The sequence below is a fragment of the Equus asinus genome, chromosome 9 (genome assembly GCF_041296235.1).
Source record: "Equus asinus isolate D_3611 breed Donkey chromosome 9, EquAss-T2T_v2, whole genome shotgun sequence".
In the NCBI taxonomy this organism is placed as follows: Eukaryota; Metazoa; Chordata; class Mammalia; order Perissodactyla; family Equidae; genus Equus; species Equus asinus.
Genome location: NC_091798.1, coordinates 29,428,849 through 29,453,261, shown reverse-complemented (window position 1 = coordinate 29,453,261; position 24,413 = coordinate 29,428,849). Strand labels below are relative to the sequence as shown.

Genomic DNA, 24,413 nt, shown 5'->3' with positions numbered 1-24,413 from the left:
TTTCACAGACAGGAGGCTCAGTATGTTTTAGGATTTGACAAAGCCCAAACCAGGGCAGGGGCTGTGGCAAGGGACAGAAGCCGGGGAGGGCTGAGGAGGAAGACGAGGATTGGAGATGGATGGCATCTATGGCAACGGTTCTTCAGGTGCTCAGATGTGAGGAGTGACCGTGCAGGGCCCTCAGCGACCCGTGGTAGTGGGAGCCTTTCCTAAACCCCAGTTAAAGATAAGAGCCCACCCCTGACCCCCTCCCCCCACCCCTGTCTCTTCCTTAGTCCCCGGAGCTAGAGCAGTCAGGCTTGGTCATGGCGGCTGGGGCTGTTGAATTTCTCGGCAGAGGGCCCCACCAAAGTCGGTGCCCTAGTCCTCGCCCCCACAGACAGCCAGCAAGGCCTTCATGAAGTCTCCGGAGGTGTCGCCCTGGCAGGGGCAGAGGGAGAGCAGAGTGAGTGAAAACAGTCCTGTTGGTCTCGGTGCCCTCCTCCCAGCTGCTCACAGCCTGGATGTCTCCCCAACACATAAATGTGACCATCCCTGCTGTGGCTCCCCGTTACCCTCAGGAAAACATCGAAGCTCTCAGCCTGGCTTCAAGGCCTTTTGTGATCTGACCCTCGTGAAACTCTGTGGCTTCACCTCCCCTCTTCCTTCTGGGAGCATCTTGGTCATCTTTCTACCTTTCTACCCACCCTTTCTCCATCCAGGACACCCTCTGTGCCACCCCAAAATCTGGTCTGCCATCAGATGCCCCCTCCTCTGTGAAGTGTTCCTGCCCTCTATTCTTGCCTCAAGCACAGTGAACTCCTACCTCCTTTGGCTCCCTTCACTCTGCTATTACCCTCACCTCACGGCCATTAATACATGTGCTGCAGGATTCCCCATTCCAGCAAACACCATCAAGCACTTACTGGGCACTGGGCCCTTGCAGGAATTAACGTGAACATCATCATGTTCACAACACATCATAATGTCTGGCATACAGTAGGGCTGGGGGAGGCCAGACTTTCTCCCTCCTTTTGGTGGATCTCCTGTCATTTCTATGATACATGTTTTTTTCTTTTTTTTTTTTTTTTTGTAATTTTTGATATATGATTAAAAAATATATCATCGTTATAAACAATTCAAATCAAAGGAAAGATGAAATTATAAGTCTCCTTCCCATCCCTGACCCCTAATTTCCTAAATCAAGAGGCAGCCACTGTTACTACAGTCATGAGTCACTTACGACAGGGATAGGTTCTGAGAAACGTTTTGTTAGGCGATTTCCTAGTTGTGTGAACATCACAGAATGTACGTAAACACACCTAGATGTTAGAACCAGCCTACTACACACCTAGGCTATTGGGTATTAATCTTATAGGACCATTGTTGTATATGCGGTCCATGGTTGACCAAAATGTTGTTACGCAGCACATAACTGTATTTTCTTGTATGGTTTTCCAGCAAGTCTGTGAATATACAACTACGTATATGTGTATAATGTCCTTTTTCTACACAAATGGACACATAGCAGTCACACTATTCTGGGTCATACTTTTTTGACTTAGAAAAGATCCCAAATCAGCACAGAGAGCCTCCTCATGCTTTTTCATGGCTGTATTGTATTCTATCGCATGGATGTACCATAATTTATTTAATCAGCTCTGTATGGAGAGCTTCCAATCTTTTGCTACTATAAACAAGGCTGGCATAAATATTCTCTTACATGTCTTTGGGAACATGTGTGGCTATGTCTGTAGGATAAATTCCTACAAGTAACATTACCAAATCCAAAATGTGCACATTTTAAATTTTGAAACTGCCAAACTACCCTTTAAAGATGTGCTACCAATTTACATCCCTGCCAAGTCTGGGTGAAGCTGCCTGGGGCATTTCCTACAGTCTTGTCAACCAAGTACAGTATCAAACTTTAAGATCTTGCCCAGTCTCAAAGGCAAAAAACTGGGCTCCATAAGTGAAAAAAGTCAGACACAAAACATCACATATTACATGATTCCATTTATATGAAATATCCAGAAAAGGCAAATCTATAGAGACAGAAGGTCGTCTGATGGTTGCCTAGGGTGGGAGTGGAAAAGGGTAAAGGGGTACAGGGGTCCTAGTAGGGTGACAGAAATGTTCTAAAACTGGATTGTGGCAATAGTTGCACAACTCATTAAATTTACTAAAAATTATTGAATTATACCCTTAAAACAGGTGAATTTTATGCTATGTAAATTATACTTCAATAAAATTGTTTTAAAAAATAGGCTCTTGCTTTATTTGGAAATCTTTAATTATAAACCTTTGATCCATCTGGAATTTATTTTGGCATAAACAATGAGGCAGGTCTCCTTGCATTTAGCATATCCTGGCTGTTCTAACAGCTAACTCATTGAGAAAAAGACTGTGGGAATGAAAGGGGCTTCTATGCTTACGTTCAGGGATGTGACACTCACCCCCTTCCCCATGACCTCTAACCCTTCCCCTCACCTCAATGGCTTGGTGGAGAGACTTGTCGTATTTCTCAATGAACTCCCGCCGGATGTTGAGCAGGTCGATCTCGCTCCGGGAGACTATGATCCTGGTGAGGGTCTTCTCATCTGTGCCAGCACCCTGGCGGAGCGGGCCGAGAGGGAGGCACAGGACGGGAGGGCAAACAGGGCCAGGTCAGGCCAGCAGCAGGAGGTGTCCACCTGCCCCACTCCCTTTGCTCTCCAAAACCAGTGGGATATTCTGCCTTTGTCTTCCAAAAACAGTCCTGACCCAAACTCCCCTGTGCCTAGGACTGGCCCGATAGAGGCAAAAACGGCCTTGTGAGTTGAACAGCACACCCCTAAAACTCACATTCCCCTGGAACCTTACCATGTGACCTAACTTGGAAACAGGGTCTTTGCACACGCAATTAGTGGAGGTCATACTGGATTAGGGTGGGCCCTAGATCCAATGAGTGGTGTCCTTCTGACACATGGACACACACACAGAAGGCCACGTGAACACAAAGGCAGAAACTGGAGGGATGCTTCTAGAAGAAACACCAGGGTCCTGGCGACAACTAGAAGCCAGGAGAGAGGTGTGGGAGAGCTCCCCCTCAGAGCTTCTGGAAGGAACCAATCCTGCCAACACCTTCATTTTGGACTTCTGGCCTCTAGAGACGTGAGAGAATAAATTTCTTTTGTACTCAATTTGTGGTAATTCAGTACAGCAGCCCTGGGACACTAACACGGGGGCCAGGGAGTAGGCACGGGTAAGGAATATGTGGGCAGTCAAGGCCCACCTTTGCCCCTAGGGAGCTCGAGCTGATACCAGCTCAGGAGTCAGAGCTGGCACACGGTGAGCGCTCAGTAGACAGCTGTCACGTTTGTGGACTGCAGGCTGAGAGGGGGCTCAGGCTCGCACCCACCAACCAGCTGCTCAGGCTCTGTCAGCCCCTGAGACTCTACCTGCTGGGCCGAGAGGGCGGCCAGGGTGGCGTGGGTTTTCAGGAAGCCAGGGCTAGTTCCAGAGCTGAGCACCTGCCACCTTTTGTGATCATTGGTCATAGGAGATACTGTGTCACCTGCTAGAATGTGAGCTCCAAGACGGTAGAGACTGGGTCCTACTCAGCCCTGAGTCCCCAGAGCAAGTGTGTCAACCTTGGCATTCGGGGCCTGATCATCCTTTGTTGTGGGGTTCTGTCTGTGCATTACAGGAGGTTTAGCAGCATCCTTGCCCTCTACCCGCCAGGTTCCAGCAGCAACACTCCCCAAGTTGTGACAACTAAAATGCATCTGAACATTGCCAAAGGTTCCCCGGGGGGCAGAGTCACCCTGGTTGAGAACTACTATCTTAGAGCCAGACATGGGGCAGATGCTGATAAATATCAAACGGGTAGAAACAGCTGCCACAAGTCCTGATCTGGCGGATGGCGCATGTGCGTGTTTGTGGGTGGGCAGAAGTACTTGAAGGGAGAAGACCAAATGAGCATGTTTTCTTACCTTCATGGATTTGTAAAGTTTGTCGGCAAAGAAGAGAGGCTTGTTCTTGACACTTTGAACTGGGAGGAAGAGAAGACAGATGCAGGGAACTTGGTCAGAGGAGGCGTGCCCAGACCGTGGGCTGGGCCTCCTTCTCCTATCTCCTCTCCCGACAGCCTGGGCCTGCAGGTCACTGCCAACCCTGGGGTGAGACTCAGGGCCTGACACCTTCACTTGCCCTTTCTGATGCCACCTCCTCTGGCTCATCCTGGGCTGCAACTCACTTCCTGCTAAGGTGCTTGCAGATAAGCAGGAGGACTCAAAGGGAAGAAACCCCCATGAACCCAAGGCACGGGACCTCAAACTGCTAAGTGCATCCGAATCACCAGACAACTTGTTTACAACTCAGGTTTTAGGTTCCACCCCAGAGATTCAGACGAAAGAAATATTTCAGCAGCAGTTCTCAAAGTACGATTTCTGGACAGCTGTATCAGCATCATCTGGGAACTTGGTAGAAATGCAAATTCTCACGCCCCGCCCCAGACTGTGCTGAATCTGTAACTCTGATGGTGGGTGATCAACTTGTTCCACGTTGACACATTCCTGGTTTTAGCGCATACCAGGATGGTTGGTCACCCTGCTCTGGTGCAGTCTAATGTTTGAGAACTACTGATTTAGAGAAATACTATGCCAAAGAATGACTGTCTGATGGTATAATTTAAGGCACCGTGCCAATCCGTGGGGCTGAGTGTTGCCCCAGGGCCTTTACGCTCGTGCTGCATCGGTGGCCTCTGCTCCCCACCCACCCCCAGCCCAGAGACTGCCTGCCTAGCTGCACCAACCCTAGCCCTTTCTCAAGGCCTGGGGGTCTCTGGCCCTCAGCAGCTGCCCATATGGGGGTGTCTCAGACAGCTTAAGGAGGAGGAGTCAGACAGCAGTACCAGAAAGCTGGAATGACTCTGGATTCTAAAATACCTTCAGGAGGGGACCAGGGGGGCAAGAGGCTGGAGCTGCACCGCCCAAGATCACGGTGACGCAGAAGCCCATCACACACCCGCCCCTGTTGCAGGCTCAGGAATACACCAACCTTCCCAGCTCCTCGTGCAGCTCCCTACCCCTCCCAAAGAAAACCCTAGCCCCTTGGCCCAACAGTCAAAGCTCCTGCCTCCCTCTGCTATCTCATCGCCTTCACTCCCCTCTTCTCTGAACAGACTGGAAATTCCTTTGTGCCTTTGTCCTCCTGGTGTGAAGGAGTTTCTTATCTGCCCTCCACTACTTCACCTCCCCAAATCCCATCCCATCCCATCCTGCAAAGCTGTACTTGATGTGCACGTCCCCCATCATGTCACCTCCTCCAAGAAGCCTGCCCTGACTCCAGGCCTAGGGCTCAGTCTGGTTAAGGAGCAGACTGGGCAGAAACTTCCATCCTGTGAAACCAATCCTGAAAGCCTTGCCCAGAACCTGAAGCCTGCCCATGTCCCCAGGAGGACCCCAGGCCTGCCATGGGATGGAGGGATGTGGAGTGGGGGGGTTGTGTGTGCATGCATGTATGCGCGCGCACACACACGTCCCAGACGGGAGGAGAGAGGAAAGAGGGAGAAACATGAGGGCAAGATCTGAAAGTGTCTCCAACTATTCTGGTAATTACTAGATGAGCTTTGGGCTCAGGCAGCCTCTGGTGTGCGCCCTGCCTCCACCACTGATACTTGACCTCTCTGAACCTCAGTGTCCCGCTTTGTAAAATAAGCTGACAAAAGCACCTCGTGAAGATTCAACCAAAGCTGCGTGCAGCTAACGTCACACACGGCCTGGCAGGAAATTACAATAAAAGCTAACGTTTATCCAGTGTGTCCTATGTGCCAGGGGGCGGTGTTGTAAGTGCTTCACGTAAAAGCAACTCATCTAAATCTCACAAAAACCACCCTATGGGCTGGGTCCTATTATTATCTCTGTTTTACAGAGGGGGAGACTGAGGCACAGGGTTTTTGTGACTTGCTCAAGGACATAGAGCCAGGAAGTGGCAGAGAGGGATTCAGCCTAGAGTCACCAGGCCACACTGCCCCCTGGGTATTGCCCCACACGGGAAAGGCCCTTGAATGCTAAATAACAGCAACAATATCTCTCTTTCATCTATTCTGAAACATCTTTTTAAAGTCCCTGAAATCAAAACTCATCTTATAATTGACGGCAATTTTGTGAAAACCTTCCTTGATACCTCCAGGTAAGAAAAAAAAAAAAACATGCACCAAGGCAATGCATTTTATAGTAATAAAGCGAGACACTCCTAACCATTAATACTAATAAAAACAAGTTCCACTTTTGCCCATATCTACTCATCCATTTTTACAATGGAGAAATTGAGATCCAAAAGGGGAAAGACTTTTGCAAAGCCAAGAACTCAAATTACATAGTAAGAGAGTAACCGAAGAGATCCAGGTGCTGGGAGGAGGGGAGAGTGTGAGTGTGCGGTGTGAGTGTGCATAGCTGTGTATAGCATGTGTCTGTGTGTAGTGAGTGTGAGTGTGTACACCCCCCCAGTCCTGCAGGACACTGCGCTGCTGCCCAGCCCTGCCATTGCCCTCGCGGCGGTCACTTCCCCAGGGAGAGCTGTTTCCTCATCCTGCCCTGTAGCCTGGGACACCTCCTCACGTCACCCCACCGAGTACACGTCGGCAGGACCCTGGAGCGGATAAGTGGCAGTGTTTATTTTCCAGCACTAGTAGTAGCTTAGGAAGCTGCCAAGGCCACACTCGTCCAGGGAATCTCACCATGTTCCCTGCACTCCCAGCACTTTCCCTTGACCTCCAGCCCCTTCCCTTGGTCCCCGCCAATTACCAATGGCCACAAACGCATCCCTGACATCCCCAGACATCTCCTTCTTGATGGTGTGCTCCACGTCATAGTTGGTCATTTTGACGAACTCCTGGAAGACTGGCCCCAAGAGAAGCCCCAGAGGTGGGGGGTTAGCTTCAATTTAGAGGGAGGGGGGAGATCACCCCTCTCCCTCCCACCTGGCTCCGCACACTGGCTGTGCCCCAGGACCCTGGAAAGGGGCAGCAGGCACGGCCACAGCCCAGGCCTAAGTGCACTAAGCAGGATCCTTGTGGCAGGGAGGTTCTGACCTTAAGGCTGCCCTGGGCTCAGAGCCAATTCTGCGTCAAGTCAGACACTGCCCGAGAGCTTCAGACAAGTTCTGGGAACCCAGGTGAGAATGGTAGGAGCATGGGTCCTAGTCTCAGCTCTGTCCCCGGCTCACTGAGCGACCCTGGATGAGCCCCTCCCCCTTGCTGGGCCTCCCCTTCCTCCAGTCAAGGTTGGATAGAGACTAACATAGGTAATCATAACGATAACACTGAGGAAGCCACTATGCGCCAGGCACTGTGCTAAATGTTTTCTATGTGTTGTATTTTTTGTGTCGTCCTCCCAACAATCATGTGAGATAGAACTAAAATCCCACTTTATAGAGAAAGGAATTAAGGCACAGATATTCAGTAACCTGCCCAAGGTCACATGGCTGATAAGCAGGAGATTCGAATCAAGCCATTTCAGCTCCCAAGTCCCCTCTTCTAGCCACGATGCTAAAGCACCTTAAGTCTTTTACAGAAAGGGGCCAGGCAGATGCACGTCAAAATGTAGTGTCTCAGTGGAAAGGGCACTTCATGACCACCTATGTCAGAGCCACTGCATACAGTGTGCCCTGTGCACGTGGCAGCCTGTGGCTCAAAGACGTGTGTGTGGTCCTTGTGCCATCACCACCCTCATTGCCTTGTTCCTGGCAGGTATCACCAAAGGACCATGACACAACCTTTGAATCCTCAACACAGCATTCTAGGTAGCCACTGCCAATCTATCGGAGTTGGCCGCGAAGGAGAAGGGAGTTGGCCGCGAAGGAGAAGGGAGTTGGCCGCGAAGGAGAAGGGAGTTGGCCTGAGGCTGGCTGACACGTTAGCAGTAGAGCCAGGACAAGACCGCAGGGCTGCTGGGGTCAGCAGTGGGTGGGTGGGCAATTGGCTCCTCTTGGAGCTCTCAAGAGCTCTCATCAGCTCTGGGGATCTTCCTGCTGGACTGGGAAGGGGAGGGAGCCAGGCCTCACCTCTCCGGAGGTGCTGATAGCTACGTGTACACAGGATCGTCATGAAACGCGTCTCCAGGGAAGTTTTGTCCCCGCTGGACGTGTCTGCTATTTCCTGCAGAGCCCAGACGGGGGTGAGGGTTTGGGAGGGAAGACACAAGAAAGCCTTGGTTATGATTCACTTCCACGGCTTTCCCAAGGCTGAGGGCAGGGAGAAGCTGGGCAGCCCAGTCATCGGAGGAGGCTGACGTGGGCCCCTTCTTCCTTCCTCTGCCTCCACATTCTCCCTCCAGTTCCCAAGGGCCCTGTGGACCGCCACACAGGGGCTTCATGTGGGCACTTCCACCCTGGCCTAAGGGCCACATCCTTAAACCCCTTGGAAGTCTCCTTCCATTCTTAAGACCCCTGGAAAGCCCCTCTGGGGAAGCGTGTCTGTGTACATGTGCAAGGAAAAATGGCCTCACCAGTGTTCCCCCAAGGGCAGTAAACAGGCAAACATATTTCAGTGCACCATGTAGGAATGTTTCCACAATGGTCTTCTAACCAGCTACTAGTTCTAGTTACAGTGATATGAAGTTTCCCTTTAAAATAACTCATTTCAGGTTTGAAAAAGAGAGTCGGTTTAAAGAAAAATATCCACAGCTGGTGGTATGTGGCACAAATCATATGGAAGGTGAGTGGCTGAAGTTTTAGAAACACTTGCCTGGCCCATTTTTCACCCAGCGGGGTTCTAAGAGGCCCTGAAGGGGAGAGAGAGAACCTGCGGGGTCCCCAAGTCCCTGCCTGACTGCCCCGCTCAGCCCCGCCCAGGGCTCAGCCAGACTCTCCCGCAGAGAGGCCGTTACATCCACGTGAAGAGCAGGACACTCACCAAGATCTCAGCAGCCACCTGAGAGTGGGGAGGGGAGAGAGGAGGGAGAGAGGGAGGCAAGAGTCAGAGGAGGCCGGGAGAGGGTGGCTCCGGGGACCCTGGGGGGAGGGGAAGGGGCCTGGCTCAGGGCGGCAGAGGTCCCAAGAGGACCACGTGGGAGCAGGGAGGAGGAAACCACCTCTCCCCGACTTTAGGACTGGAACTCAACATGGGGACAGGCCTGGGAATTAACTACAAAGCGCTCACTCAAGGGCAAAGGAGGGGACACAGAACAGGGTACTCTACCCATTGTCACCCCCAGCCACCTAGGGCTACTCCAGACCTCAGTGTGCTCGTCTCCACAGAGCCCGAGGAGTTAGAACGTGAGAAGTGCTGAGCTCCCTGCACCTTTTACCACGTTCAGACTTGGAGGGTCCTTGGGAGACCTGCCATGTTAACCGCTCATGTTACAGACAGGAGAGCTGAGGCCTGGAGGGGAGGGGACTCTCAGAGGGCCCACAGCCCATCAGGCGGGAAAACGCGAGCTGCTCAGTCATCTTACAAGGGTGAATTTTAATCACTGCCTTAGACCCAGCACAGAATTCTGTCGTTAGGACACTATTTTGTGAGTAATTTTGACTTGGAGCGCCTGGGAACAAAACACAGCCAGCCTGTGAACCCCTGACAGAGTTTTGCCTTTGCCTATTTCTCCGAAACCCTGCTGACCACTTTGCTCTACTGGGTAGACGGAAACCATCCTCTTTATAAGCCTCACAACAGCCTTATGCTTTAGAAACCTTCTTTTCATTATATGAATTGGCAATGCCTATCAAAATTTAAAATGCATGTGCTGTTTGATCAAGCAATTACCTTGCTAGGAAAGTGCATTACAGAAGCCCTGGCAAGTCTTCCGAGACACCACACAAGGGTGTCAACTGCAGCATTCTTTGTAACAGAGAAAAATGGGAAGCCATTAATAGATGGCTTGTTGAACAGGCTATGGTTCATCCAATAATGGAAATCCATGCGGCTCTCAAAAAGAGTGAGACCAGTCCACAGAGCTGATAAGGAGAGTTTCCATTTAAATTAAGCAAAAAAGTCTAGCATACTGTGTATAATAGTGTCTCTTTTATCAAGATAGGAAAAGATAAACACACACTTGCTCTGACATACTTCCTGGCAAGTCACGCTGAAGGGATAGTCAAGATGTTGTTGACAGTGGTTCCCTTTGAGAAGAGCTGTGGGGGAAAGCTTTCACATTTTATGTTTCCTGAAATTTCATGTTTACATTTTCTCAAAATGAAAATATGCTATTTTTATTTTTTATTTTAATGTCAAATAAGGGGTTGGCCCACTGGCGTAGTGGTTAAGGTTGCACGCTCTGCTTCGGTGGCCAGGGGTTCGCCAGTTCGGATCCTGGGCACGGACCTACGCACCATCCATCAAGCCACACTGTGGCAGCGTCCCACACAGAAGAACTAGAATGACCTACAACTAGGATACACAACCAGGCACTGGGGCTTCGGGGAGAAAAAAAAAAAAAAAGAGGAAGATTGGCAACAGATGTTAGTTCAGGGCCAACCTTCCTCATAAGAAAAAAAAAAGTAAAAAAGTCAAATAAGAGTCATCAGGGCTACTAGGATTATGGGATGCTCCTGATTTTCATTTATACTTTCCTATATTAAAGACAATGTAGTTGACCCTTGAGGACATTATGCTAAGTGAAATAAGCCAGTTAGAAAAGGACAAATACTGTATGATGGCAATCATGTGACGTACCTAGAGTAGTCAAATTCATAGAGACAGAAAGTAGAATGGTGGTTTCCAGGGGCTGGGGAGGGGATGTGCAGTTACTGTTCAATGGGTACAGAGTTTCAGTTTTACAAGATGAAAAGAGTTCCGTGGATGGATGGTGGTGATGGTTGTACGACGATGCGAATGTGCTTAATGCCAATGAACTGTATACTTAAAAAGGTTAAGATGCTAAGTTTTATGATGTGTTCTGTGTATTTTTATTATGTATTATGTTTTATTATGTATGTGCATTTTACCACCATTTTTAAAATGTTACACTAAAAAAATACCTAGCACTATTATTTTTTTTTTAAAAAGAGGGAGACGTTTAAAAAATTAACCAAAAAAGAATCTAAAGTGCCAAGCATTCTCCATCAATTTGGATCAGAGAACACTGGACATGTTGTTTTTTTTTCCAAAGCAACTTTAAGACAGTGATATTTGTAATGTGAAAAATGCAGTGGGTTACTAAAATAATTTTCCAGATATTCAACACAAAAGCTGTTCCTTATTAGCCTAGCTACTTCATGTAAAAACTAGCCACAGAGTTATCATATGGCCAAGCTGTTCCACTCCTAGATGTATATTCAAGGGAAATGAAAACAAATGTGCACAAAAACACAAAACACAAAAACTTGTACACAGACGTTTATAAGCAAGCACCATTATTCGTAATAGCCAAAAAGTGGAAACAACTCAAATGTCTATTAGCTGATGAATGTATAAAAAATGTTATATATCCATACAGTGGAATTTTAGTTGGCAATGGAAAGGAAAAAGTACTGATAAATGCTGTAACACAGACGAATCTTGAAAAGATTACAGTCAGTGACAGAAACCAGTCACAAAAGGCCACATATTATATGATTCCACTTATACGAAATGTCCAGAAAAGGCAAACCTATAGAGACAGAAAGTAGACTAGTGGTTGCCTAGGGCTTGGGGGGTTGGGCGGAAATGAGGAGTAACTGTAACATGTACAGTTTCTTTTTGGGGTGATGAAATGTTCTAAAATTGACTGTGGTGAGGGTTGCACAAGTCTGTAAACATCCTAATGACCACTGACTTGGTACATTATAAATGGGTCAATAGTATGGTATATGAATTATATTTTAATAAAGCTCTTATATTAAAAAATAATCTGGGGATTGACTTATCTAAAAATGGCCACAATTCTGCATTTTGCTCTGGCTCTATAATAATTAGATTATCTAGATTATTTATTGCTCAAGCTGGAACACTCAGCGTGAAAGGGAAGCTCTTAGCTATTCCTGTGGGGCAACAGGTGAACACAGGACATATGTCACCTTGTCCATAACAGACCTGGACTCCCAAGAGGTGTTGTGGACGCCCGGGGGAGAGTATGGGATGGAGGAAGTGTGGAACAAGCAAACACACACAGCCAGTACAATGCGGGTTCTCTCTCTGGGCGGACTTGGCTCTGTGTATCAGATGCCTTCCATTTTTATACACATATTCCTCCAGCATTCCCATTTCACCTCTAGAAATCTAATCTAAGGAAAAAACCATGAATGTGCTAAGTGTCGGTTATTAGGGAGAAGGCTGCTTAAATAAAATTTGGTAGATTCTTAAATGGAATGGTATATAAGCTGTTAAGTGATGTCAATTTTTTAAACATAATATGCAACAGTAGTCACAGAATATTCATTTTTCACTGCTATAAATCAGGAGTTCATTTTTATATATACATAAAAAGACAACTAGCATGACATATTCCAAAATATTAACAATGGTTTATAACTAGTAGGTTATGGATTCTTTTCTTTGGTTTTTGTCTATTTTCTAAAGTTTCTACGAAAGAATATATATTACTTTTTTTTTTAATAAAGGTTTTTGTTTTGTTTTGGTTTGGTTTTTTTTGGTGAGGAAGGTTGTTCCTGAGCTAACTCTGTGCCAATCTTCCTCTATTTTGTATGTGGGACGCTGTCACAGCATGGCTTGACGAATGGTGTGTAGGTGTGTGCCCAGGATCCAAACTCATGAACTCCGGGCCGCTGAAGCAGAGCATGCGAACTTAACCATTACACCACTGGGCTGGCCCCAAGAATGTGTATTACTTTTGAAATAAAATTTTTCTAGTTATAAGAAAATGGCCCACACTAAGACCAGGGTCTAGCCCCTATGAGGCTGGAGAGGCAGCTGAGCTGGGCGGGGCGCTAGCTCCCTCCACTGTTTCCACCCAGGTTCTCTCTCGCCCCTTTCCTCCTGCAGAGCCGCTGCCAGTGAGGCCCACCGCTGCCCCCTCCTGGCAACAACTGGGAGCAGAGCTCACAGGTAGCAGACACAGGCGGAAACATTCCGTGGAGGATGAATGTGGGGTGATCTCTAAGGAGGCGGCCAGGTTTAAGGATCCTCAACAGCACAATGGGCTGCTCACAGTAGTCCTTAATAAGTATCTGTTGAACGAGTGAATGCAGTGTGGCCTCAGCAAGCAGCCCTGGCAGCTGGGTTCCCAGCCTCGCCCCCCATAAACGTACCCACAGTGCAGCTGGAAAACCACACCGAATGGAACCCTGCTGCTTCTGACAGCTTTGTTCCAAACCAGGGCCTGGACGACTGGGCACCAGCAGCTACGTGGTTTGGAAGCTGCAGGAATTACTGTACTGGGTCCTGGAGGATACTAAAAGCTTTGGAGTCAGGTGGGCTTGGGTTCAAATCATACCGCAGCTACCTAGAAACGGTACTCTTGGGTAGGTAAGGAGCTTCATTTTCATTTAGGGAAAAAAGCAGGTCTAATAAAGTATAAGGTAGTCTTAGCACTGTGCTGGGTACTTAGCACATATCCTAACAGTCCTAACAGGACTCTGTCTGTCTTAGCTTACAGCTAAGGATCCCTCCAGCTCAGATGCTGCTGTGACATTCCACACCTCTGCTGGCGGAACTGGGAACAGAGCCAGTGCCCCCACTCCTAATGCATCAGGGCTCTTTTCAACCCACCAACTGTAAAAGAAGGGGGCTGGATCCACCGTCTGTGGTCTATGCCCAACCCCGGGACCTAGAGCTTCTGAGGGGCTGGGGATGGGGCAGGAGAAGAGGAGACCTGGGTCAGGCCAGAGGGTGCTGAGAGCAAGCACAGGTGAGCGGGGACAGTGCAGACAGCCTCAGCAGGGACCACCCAGCCACAGGGACCCTTAGGGACAATGGATTTGGGGTTGTCCAGCCCCCATGAGAGGCCATCTCCGGACCTCAAGCTCCCCATCCTAAGAAGCAGGACAGAAGCAGAGAAGCCAAGAGAGCCTAGAGCGCCTCTGCCCCCACACTCATTCAACAACAAATATTTATTGAGCTCTGACCCTGTGCCACTTTGGAGACATCAGTGAGTAAAACAAAGACCCCAGCCCTTGATAAAGTCACTTTCCAGGTTGTGCCAGGACACTCCCTTTGACCTCGGTCTCATTTCATAGATAATAAATCAAGACCTTTGGCACTCAGGCCCCCATCCCAGCAAGCTCCCAGATCTGCTCCTACTGGGTCAATTCCACCTGGCCCACTGATTTGCTGTGTGACTTTCAAAAGTCATTCACCCTCTCTTGGCCTCCATTTTCCCACTGTAACATGAGGAGTTTGACCTGGACGATCGATGAGTCCCTTTCAGCTCTGAGGGTCTAGGGTTCCAGGCCTACTCTTCACATAGGAAATGCCAGTAAGACCAGCACCACACTCTCGAGCATCTTTCTGAAAGCTCTGGAAACCCTCACAGCCTCACTTCTAAGGGTGGAGAGGTGTAAGGGGCCCAGAGTCTAAACGTCTGTCAATCAAACCAGCCAGGTCCCTGGCAGGAGCCTCTCCCGTCCCAGACAGCCAGGGCCTGGCATGGACAGACATCAGCTGGAGGCACCGGGGAGTCTCACCTTGGCATCGTCCCGGGCCTGGTCCCGGTCTTCTCCCCCCTCGTCACGGTTGCCCTGCAGCAGGACCAGCGAGAAAGGTCAGTCCCCAAACATCCACACTCGGTGCCCATCAGCAGCCACAGGGCCTTGCTCAGCTCCTCCACCTTGCTGCACCCCCTCCCTCAGCTGAAACTCGCCTTCACAGTAGCGGCTATAAGCACTAAATCTGGAAGGCACTGAGCCGAGGGCCTGACCCAGACAGTGAGCCTGCAGAACGGTGCACCAGGGCCCGGCATCTGAGTGATGGGAATTCAGGAGATGGCGACAGAAGCTCCTGGGTAACAACACAGGGAAAGGTCACCCATGTGGCTTTGTCCTGTGAGCAGGGGGCCCAAAAAGTCAGTCTGAGGGTCATCGAGATGGCTGCCCAGAGAAGGTGGCACCAAGCCAGCTTTGAAAAGTGAACAGTGGGGGAAAGCGTCGCACAAGGCAGTAACGGCCTCAGTGGTGGGACTGAGAAGGCAAGAGGGAAGACACCCTCTCCTCCTCAGGAGTGGGCTCCCAACTCCCCACCCTTCCCCCATCCCAGACCCCCAGAGAGCCAAGCAGGCCTGGGCCCATGAGTTCACCCACCGTGGCCAGAGAGATGAGGATCCTCCTGAAGTGGCCGGATGTGTCGGAGCTCAGAGCATCCTCCAGGGACTTGTGATAGTCTGAGACAGAGGAATGGGGGTTGGGTGGTGGGCAGCTGCTGGTTAAGAAGGATTGGGTGGGGAGGGAGGGATGGTCCTAGAAGCTCAGACAGTCTGGGCAGAGGTGATGGGGATGAAGGCGTTTGTAGTTGGTTCCTGGGAGCATCCAGCCATCCTGCTGTTCATCTTGACATGGACATGCCCATCTATCCATCACCTCCCTCTGCTCCTGTCCTGGCTGAGGTCTCATTACGTCTCTCCTCTCCCGTACAACAGCCTCCCTGTCTTCAATCTCTCTTCCACCTTCCCTCCTTTATGGCAGGTGCTGAACCCAAAAGCACAGCTCTGACCGTGTCACTCCCCTGCTCAAAAATTCTACCATTTTAAAGCTCCTTACAAGGGAAAAAGTTTAAATATTTTTGACCAGTACTCGAGGTTCTTCAGAATAATATGGAGTCACTTGTTGAAAAATTATTAAGAATTTTGAGATGGCGATAGGGTAGCATGCAACCAAGCACAGGCCATCTGAACGCAGGGCCCCATGCGACTGCATAGGCCGCCCACCCATGATGCCGCCCTCCCTCTCTCCAGCGGCCTGGACAGTCACTCCTCTCACTCCCAGCCCAACTCTCTTCTACCTCCAGGCCTTTGTCTGGCTGGGACTCTGTCTGGGGCAGCCTTTCCCAGACACAGGGCTGGGCACACCCAAGACACTTATCAAAGCACTGTGGCCTGAGAGAAGGGAGACAGGGCAGAGCTGTGGGGCAATGCCAGAAGCTGGGGGACCAGGCTCTTCTCCCACCCGCTTCCCAGTGGGACTGGGTCTCAGGCCTCCCACACGCACCTTCCTTATAGGCCTCATTGATGGCCCGGATTTCGGCATTGGTCCGAGTAGCCAGAATTTCGATGAGAGCCTTTTCATCTGTGCCGGCTCCCTAGAAGGTCAAGGCAAAGAAGATGCGAACCACAGCCCTGACCCCTGTGCAGATGCCAAAGGGGCCAAGGTCAGGGAGGCCCTGACTGCAGAGACCACCCAGGAGGTGAACTCTCAGGCCATTAGGCCTTCCTGGATTTTCTCCCCACCCCCAGATGTGGCCCCCAGACCTTAGCACAATCAGGGATGACCATGCCAGCTTGCCAAGATTTCTAGAACCTTCCATGAGAAGTGTTTTGGATAAAAAAAAGAATATATGGCATATAAGTATATGTATATAAAAATGCATATACACATATATATCCTGAATGTAAATATTTATACGTAAGCATATAAGAACAGAGGACAGGCTGGCCTGGTGGCACAGCGGTTAAGTGCGCACGTTCCACTTTGGCGGCCTGGGGTTTGCCGGTTTGGAACCCGGGTGCGGACATGGCACCGCTTGGCAAGCCATGCTGTGGCAGGCATCCCACATATAAAGTAGAGGAAGATGGGCACTGATGTTAGCTCAGGGCCAGTCTTCCTCAGCAAAAAGAGGAAGATTGGCAGCAGATGTTAGCTCGGGGTTAATCTTTCTCAAAAAAGAACAGAGGATGTGCGTCACAGTACAACAGTGACTGTGATCTCTGAGCCGGTGAGAGATCATAGATGGTCTCTATTTTCTTTTTTGTTCTGTGTATATTTTCCCAAGTTTAATGGTGAACATGTATTAACTTTTCAGAAGAAAAACAGTTCTGTGCTTTAAGGAAAAATATAAGCTGTATTTGTTTATATCTGTATTTGATGAGTGATGCTAGGACTCATACGGTAGGGGCTCTGGACTAGGGCAGCTCGGGGACCCGCTACTGAAAGGTCCCCAATTTGGGGGAGGGGAGGGAGGTGGACAAGACTGGTTGATTGACAGATTCGAATATCTGGGTTTTTAAAATTTAATTTAATTTTTTTTTTTTGAGGAAGATTAGCTCTGAGCTAACTGCTGCCAACCCTCCTCTTTTTGCTGAGGAAGACTGGCCCTGAGCTCACATCCATGCCCATCTTCCTCTACTTTATATGTGGGACGCCTGCCACAGAATGGCTGAAGGGCAGGGATGATTGTTCCCATTTCACAGCCCAAAGCTCAGACACTTAGACAGTGTAGGTGGTCCAACACCACACAGTGAGTTAGTGCTAGGGCTGGACTAGAATACAGACTCCAATTGCTATTGTTTTCCTCCCAGATCCATCCTGCCTCCTCCAGCTGCTCCAGGAGACCCCTCTGACCCCTCTGGTCACTGGGCGCCTGAATGAACCAGAGTAAATGCCAAGACTTTGGTGCAACTCCTGGGAAGAAGGAACTCTCCACTGGAGGTGCTGGCTGGTCGGATATACACAAGACATCGTGCTACCACAGGGAGAAAGGGTGCTTGAGAGTGAGGCAGCCAGAGGAGGGCTGAGCCAAGCAAGGCGGGGAGAGGCAAGAGTCTGTGTACATTATTGAGTCCCTGTACATTACTGAGTCCCTAGATTCAGCCATGTCTGAAGCCAGATCGAGTCCTGTCCTTGTCAGTTAGAGGAGCCAACATCCCCTTTTGTGTTTGTGCCAGTTTGAACTGGGTGTGGGAGGGGCTCTACCAAGGAGTTACAACCACCCCACTTGGGCTCTAGGGAGCACCTGTGTCCCCCCAGCATCCACACAGACTGGACTCCATCCCTTTGGTGCCCACGCTGTACCTCCATGGCCTTCTTCAACTGCTTAGCATCGTAATGGGCAGGTGGCATCATGAGCCCCAGAATCAGCCTCGCCAAGTCTCCAGAGATCTCGGACTTCAGGTCAGCCATCAAGTCCTGCAAAGGGCAAGCCAAGGTCTCACCAACTTCAGCACTTGCCCACCTGTGACCCGGGATAGGGACGACGTATGGACCGAGGAAACAGGGGCTCCATGTGGATGCAGGGGATCAAGGGAGCCTGTGTCTGTCTTTGCTGACGTTGGGTTTACTGTTTAGAGATGGTGGGGAAAAAACAGCCAGGAGGAAGACCTGCTCTCCCTGGAGACAGGAGACAGGGAAGGAAAGGGGGCAGCACCATTTCCATCCTGGGGGAAACTCGCCAGCCAAAACGAGATGCCACTAAGGGGCAATGATGACTGACACTCAGCTGGGTGCCTTGAACCTCTGCACGGAGGGAGCTGTGTGCCGAGATGCCCCAAGCACTGCATGAAAACAACTCGTCTCCATGATCAGCCCAGGCTGAGCCTCCATCTCCTCCGGGCCGTTCACAGAGAGCTGCTGATCACAAGGAACTGGGGCAGTGGAGAGGGGCGTTTGCAGGCAGCCGAAACCCAATGCTGGAGATACTCCAAGAACACGTGACCACACGGGGCCCCACTGCCATGAAGACCCAGGGGCTCAGCTGCGCAGAGCTGGCTGTGACAGGTGGAGCTCCCTCTGAGGAGGAGCGTGGATGCGGGGCCCAGTGCCCAGGCTGAGCCCTTACCCGGCCGAAGTGAGACTTGAACGTCTGCCGGATCTGCTGCCGCTGGGCGTTGCTGCGGTGCGTGATGATGTCGATGATGGTGCTCTCGTCAGTTCCTGGGTCACCGAAGCCACAGGGCTCAGAGGAAGGCCTGTGGCCCAACTTTCCCCATGTTCCCAAAATAATGGGCCCCATCCATCTTCGTCAGGGTAGAAGCCTAGCTCGGCAGCCACATGCCCCAAGCCCCTACAGGAGCCTGCCCGCTGGCCGCAGCCACTAAGTGCCACTGGATTCCTCCCTGCACGTCCTTCTGTCGCATTACCAGGGGAGCATAGAACACTGGGTTTTGAGTCAGGGCCTCTGGCTCTGACAATGGCTGTCCCCTTGGGCAAGTCCCCACCCCTTTCTGGGACTCAATTTCCACCCCTGTAAGATGATGAGGCTGGAGTAGTTACTAAGGCACCCTTCCCGCCAGACCACCCAAGTCCTATTGGGGACCCTATATCCTTTCTTTTCAACTCCCTGAAAGCTGGGCCCAAAGCCCTTCTGGCCACAGCAGGGTGTCTCTGGAAGGCATCAGGATATGGCTTCCTGCCTCTTGATCAATGTCATCAACCTCAGACCTGGCACAGGAATCCATCTTTCAAAAGCATGTTTACCTGTCATCTTACAATCCTAGGTATTACCATTCCCGTGAGACAAACAAGAAAGAGGCCCCGAAGGTAAAAGACTTAACCCAAGGCCCCTGGGAGATGCTGTTGGGCAATGGAAACCAAACCCCAGATGCTCTGTCCCCAGTGGCCTTTCTGAGGACGGGCCATCCACCCAGGGGGTGGCTCTTCCCACTGGAAGCGGGTGACCAGCAGGGGGCGCCCTGACCCCAGAATTGGGACTCCTGGATTACAAGGACTGTATTTCTTATTTTACACACAGGAAAACTGAGACCCAGAGAGGTTAAAGGACTTCCCAAAGTCACACAGTGAGCCAGTGGCAAAGCCAGGGCAAGAACCCAGGCCTGAAGCACTACTACTTTCTTCTCCCCAGGACACTGCTGCTGAGGGACTGAGGACACCTTGGTCGGCAGGAAGGGCTTGTGGCAAGTTCCTTATTAACTCCCACAGCCCCCTCCTCCCTAAACGCAGGGGGCCGGGAGGCTCGTTAGAAGGGTGGAGACTCAGGGTAAAGTCCTCCTCATCCTGCAGACCCTGGTTTGAGGCCTTGGCTCTGGCCCGTACCTGGCCCACTGCCAAATCTGCCCCCTGCTGCCCAGAGGCCAACCCTGCCCCTTTCACGCCCCCCTTACCAAGGCCCTTCATGGCTTTCCGCAACGCTTTGGCATCTGCATCAGGGTTGAAGCCATCGGCTGGGCGCACAGTTCCTTTCAGCTGCAGGATGCAGAAAGAGACTCAGCAGGGGTCTGGAGGCCCCCCGGGGGCCAGGCCAGAAGAGGAGCATGCGAGGGAGGGGTGGCTTCCCCACAAGCACCAAACCAAGCACTTCAGGGGAAAGAGGCGGGGTGAAGGCGCAGCAGACAGACCCCTGCCCTAGAGCTGGGAGAGGGAGAGACAGACCTGGGCCTGGGAGCAGGGCAAGTGCTGGTCAAGGGAGAAGCGGCTGGGCTCCTGCCCCAGGAGTCAGCCCCGTCCTGGCGCCAGTGCGGCCTCCCCGGTCCCTCAGCATCCTGCCCTGTCCACAAGGCCCTCTGCCTCTTAAAGAGCCACTTCGCCTGAAAAGGCAACCTAAATGTTCTGAAATGCCAGAACAGAGTTTCGCAAATTTCAGTCACTCCTGAGTGACCTTTGCAACGTCTCCATATCTGGGCACATGCTATGCTATTTCTTAATATTTTTACTTAATTCAGCTTCTTTTCCATTTTACTTAAATGCATTCATTTTGAAGCTCATTTAAATAAACCTAAAGGAAGGATTTTTGTCCATTTTGTTTTTGAATATATCCTACAACCGTGCCCAACACAGAGTAAGCACTCAAAAGTATTTGTGAAATAAGTCAATGAATGAAAATAATTTTATATCAGTCTCATAAATAGAAAGTTGGCTCATGTGCCATAAACAGATGATGACCCACGAAAATAAATGTAATAAAAAATCATGGTGTCAAGTATCACCAGATTTAACAAGGTGTCATTGTTTGTCAAAAGCTCTGAACTTGAAGTCAGCTCTCTAGCTCTGTGTTTGTGAAAAAGGAAAATCAGCGAATGCGGCACCCGATCAAGGCTCTTTCTTTGACATAATCAGGCAGGCTGAGGTACGTGAAAAAGAGTAGCTTTCTCACTCTGTGAGGGTCAGTGGTATTTAATGCCGTGCAGGCTCCCCTCCCCCACACTGAATTCATTTCTCATATAACTTGAGATCTTCCGCAATGACAGTTCTTGCCTTATAATTCGGGAAACGCTGTCCTAGAACGTCAGAGCTCGAGAGCTGTTCAAAGGCACTGAGACTGCCATGTCTACACCTTCATTTTAAAGATGGAGACAGAAAGGGGCAGGGACCTGCCAAAGGTGGCACAGCAAGTGAATAACAGAGAGAATCCAAGGTTCCAAACACTTTTCTATGGACCAAATGCTACCGGTCCCTGGTACTGTTTGCCTCAAGTACTTCTGTGAACCCTGGGTCCATATTCTCATTCTTTGTGGATCCCGGGTCTGAGGATGGTCAGGACCACCTTGCATCGTCAGTGCACCCAGGGGCGCCCATCTGTTCTCAGCTTTCATGCCTCCAAAGCCCAACTGTTGGACCTAGGATGGGACAGGCCCCTCCAAAGAACCAGGTCTCCATTCAGCAAGCCCTGTGAGTGGTTAGTGGGCCAGAACACTTCCCAGCGGGTTAGAAGTTAATGCAGGAACCAGATGCCCACACCAGAGTGCCCGCCCACGAACTCATCACTCCAAGAAGAAAAGGAAGCTCAGATGTGAGGACCAGTGTCTTGGGTTGGCCACCAGGGGGCAGCTGGGTGCCAACCAGAGCAGCGGGAAGGTGCGAGCAGAAGAGTGGAAGCTCGTGGTCAAGAGGTCAAGCAGGAGGTGGGGAGGGTCTGACCTCTACTCGGGCCACTGCACTAAGCTCCCACATCTGATAGGCCACCTGCGCTGCCTCCGGGAAGAACTGGCCAGCAGCACTGGAAGGGAGGGGGTTGGGGAGAGGATAGGAGGGAGCGTCATCGTGGGCAACATGCCCCACATACAACACACACAGACACAGACACAGACACACACACACACTTTAAGAAAACCCATCTGGCTTTACCTCCTCTCCAGACTATGCCTCATCTATTCACCAGAGCCCCCCTCCACTTCTAAGAACCTTCGACCCTCTCTTGAGACCCCTGCAATCTGGCTCTGCCTGGCAGCCTTCCTGGCCCAGGGTCCCAAGCAGGAGAGGATTTCTCTAATATTTCACCCTCCTCTTTCTTCCCCATAATTTGAGCGTATCTATCCAAGTCTTCCCTCCCAAACAAGTCAACGATCAGCTTACAGCCACGTCATCTCTACATCTCCTCCCGCAAAGCACCTACGGTTATCACGTGTGCAGTGAACGTCCGCTGAACCGCATGGGCCCCTAAGGCACTCGCCAAAGGCAGACAGGAGGCTCTCACATCCTTATTAACTGGATCCTTGTGAGCTCCAGAGAAGGGAAACTTGAGTACCACAGTTCCTCTCCTAGCACATAAATCCAGTCAAGTCACGCCCCAATTTAATCTCTTCAATGGCTCCCTGTTACCCTTAGGAGAGGTTCATATGCCAGGAAGAGGCCCCAGGCCCTGCCCACCTCTCAGCCTCCCTCTCTCCCCGGCACTCCACAGAAGTGCGAGCACGGTTACATAAATGAGCCAGGCTGTGCCTTCTCATCTCTAGGCCTTTCCTCCACACCAAACACTCTCCTCCAGACCCTGTCTTCACCTCCGCTTCTTCCTCCTCACCTTCCTCCTTGGGTCTCAGCCTCAATACCTCCAGGAGCATCCCCCAGTCTGGCAGAGTCCATCTACATGTGCCTTCACGGACACGGAGACTCTCCGCATCAGAGGACAGCCCCGTATTCACACCCCGGTCGCATGCCTCCCCAGACCGTGGGCTTCACCAGGGCCTTCCCCACCAGGCCTACACACAGACGGTGCTTCAGACAATATGCTGAATAAGTGAGGAGGCAGGGCAGGCACCTGTGCTTTTTCCATCTAACAGACGAAACTGAGAAGCGGCCATGAAGTTGCAAGGCCTGGACCCTCATATTCTGATTCCTGGTCTACACCCCCAGACTGACTTTCCAAGTTCACCAGTGCACAGGAGACCATACTTGTGTTCACACACACAGACACTCAGACACACAGATATCGGCAAAGGCCATCTTTCACCTGTGGGGTGCTCCTGGCTCCGAGGAATCCCCGAGCTTATCCATCCATCCATCCATGAGGATGAGGGCCAGGAGAGTCCTGGCCTGCCACCCCCCCAGGCCATTCTCTCCAGCCCAGGGTCACAAAGCCACTTACTCATCATCTCCCCCACACAGCTTCAGCAGAGCCTTCTTGTACTCGCCAGAAGTGTCATTCTGGAAAGAAAGAGGGAAAGGTTACCTCTCACCCAGACCTGGGTTCCTCTCAGACAAGGAAGGAAGGTTCCGCAGTGCCCCAAGCAGGGGAAGGCTGAACACTTATTCACAGCAGCCCTGACGCCCCTCCTCTCTGGAGGTGGCTGAGACCCCCAAACAGTGGTGTGCTGGTAAGTATTCAACAACTGGCTCTCTGGGGAAAAAAGAAGAAAGCCCTGATTTGTAGCAGTTGCCATTTCTGTGGTGTAAATACTTCTGACAATGGGTATTTCAAGCTGCCAAAATGACTTCCCTGAAGAAGGAAGTCAAGAAGAGATGCTCACGGCTCTTCTTAGCCGGTGCAAGCTGGCCCAGCACACCACTGCCACAGACAATCCCCAGCTCCACCCTCCCAGGGGAAATCATCCACGAAAATAGGGCTCCGTGAAGGAAAACATTGGGAGATGCCAAAACTAAACAAAAAAATGTATGTTTGGTAGACGAGGCACATCCTGCATCCCCTTGGAGCTTCATAATGGACAATATACTAAAGTCTATGAGAAGTTCTCAAGTAAAGAAACTGGTTTATCTTTGCTTATTCTAGTTTTTTCCAAATATTTCCCATGAAACATCTTTGCACATAATACCTATAAAACTCCTCTTTGGATACACTTTGGGGAACTCAGTTTGAAGTTATAAAGCTTTATCTCACTCACCCAAAAAAAGGGAGGAAAACCCAACTCTACACCTGTGTCTTGACCAAGTCTCGTGGGGTGGATACCCCAGAGCCATCACCCGGCCCAGGGCCACATTAGCACTCATTTCTGTTCTTCATGTCCTGCCCTGCTTCTTCCAGGAGACTGAGCTCTCGGTGCCCTTGGGATGGAGTCCTCATCTCAGATCCAGCTTGCGTGCCCTCACGACCCAGCCCTGCCTTCCTCTGAAGAGATGCCTCCCGTCTCACTAGTACCCCGACATTTGCTTCTCTGATGAGTTGCCTTAAATTCCCTGAATGTGCCACAAGGCAAGGGTCCTGGGACTCCCAAGAGACTCCCAGCTTTCCAGGCCAGTTCCTTTTCTCCTGGGAGTGGTTCCCAAGCCCTCTGTCTCGGCAGAAAGCTCTCTGTCCCCTGTTAGCTGCGCTCACCTTGATCATGCTGTACAGAGACTTCTCATACTTGGTCCGGAATATCTCCCGAATGTCAAGCATGTCCAGCTCGCTACGGGAGACCATGATGCGGATCAGCGTGTTGTCTCGAGTCCCCAGGCCCTGGAAGACAAGTAGGTTTGGGGGAACG

The 24,413-nt window shown here is 50.7% G+C and overlaps 1 protein-coding gene across 2 annotated transcripts in view; it reads right to left on the bottom strand.

Moving 5' to 3' along the window:
- Positions 1-24,413, bottom strand: part of ANXA6 (annexin A6) — a 50,316-nt gene continuing 25,903 nt past the window's right edge. The window contains exons 12-26 of one of the 2 annotated variants that reach the window (XM_070517185.1): positions 24,263-24,385; positions 23,078-23,136; positions 21,634-21,712; positions 19,881-19,962; positions 18,599-18,693; positions 17,836-17,949; positions 16,036-16,126; positions 15,133-15,212; positions 14,521-14,574; positions 8,876-8,893; positions 8,026-8,119; positions 6,768-6,863; positions 3,954-4,012; positions 2,470-2,592; positions 1-420 (exon numbers count right to left, since the gene is read on the bottom strand). In XM_070517185.1, coding sequence (XP_070373286.1) covers positions 361-420; positions 2,470-2,592; positions 3,954-4,012; positions 6,768-6,863; positions 8,026-8,119; positions 8,876-8,893; positions 14,521-14,574; positions 15,133-15,212; positions 16,036-16,126; positions 17,836-17,949; positions 18,599-18,693; positions 19,881-19,962; positions 21,634-21,712; positions 23,078-23,136; positions 24,263-24,385 — 1,227 coding nt within the window. In that variant the 3' untranslated portion in view covers positions 1-360. The remainder of the gene's footprint in view (positions 421-2,469; positions 2,593-3,953; positions 4,013-6,767; positions 6,864-8,025; positions 8,120-8,875; positions 8,894-14,520; positions 14,575-15,132; positions 15,213-16,035; positions 16,127-17,835; positions 17,950-18,598; positions 18,694-19,880; positions 19,963-21,633; positions 21,713-23,077; positions 23,137-24,262; positions 24,386-24,413) is intronic. The other variant, XM_070517186.1, reaches the window with a different exon arrangement.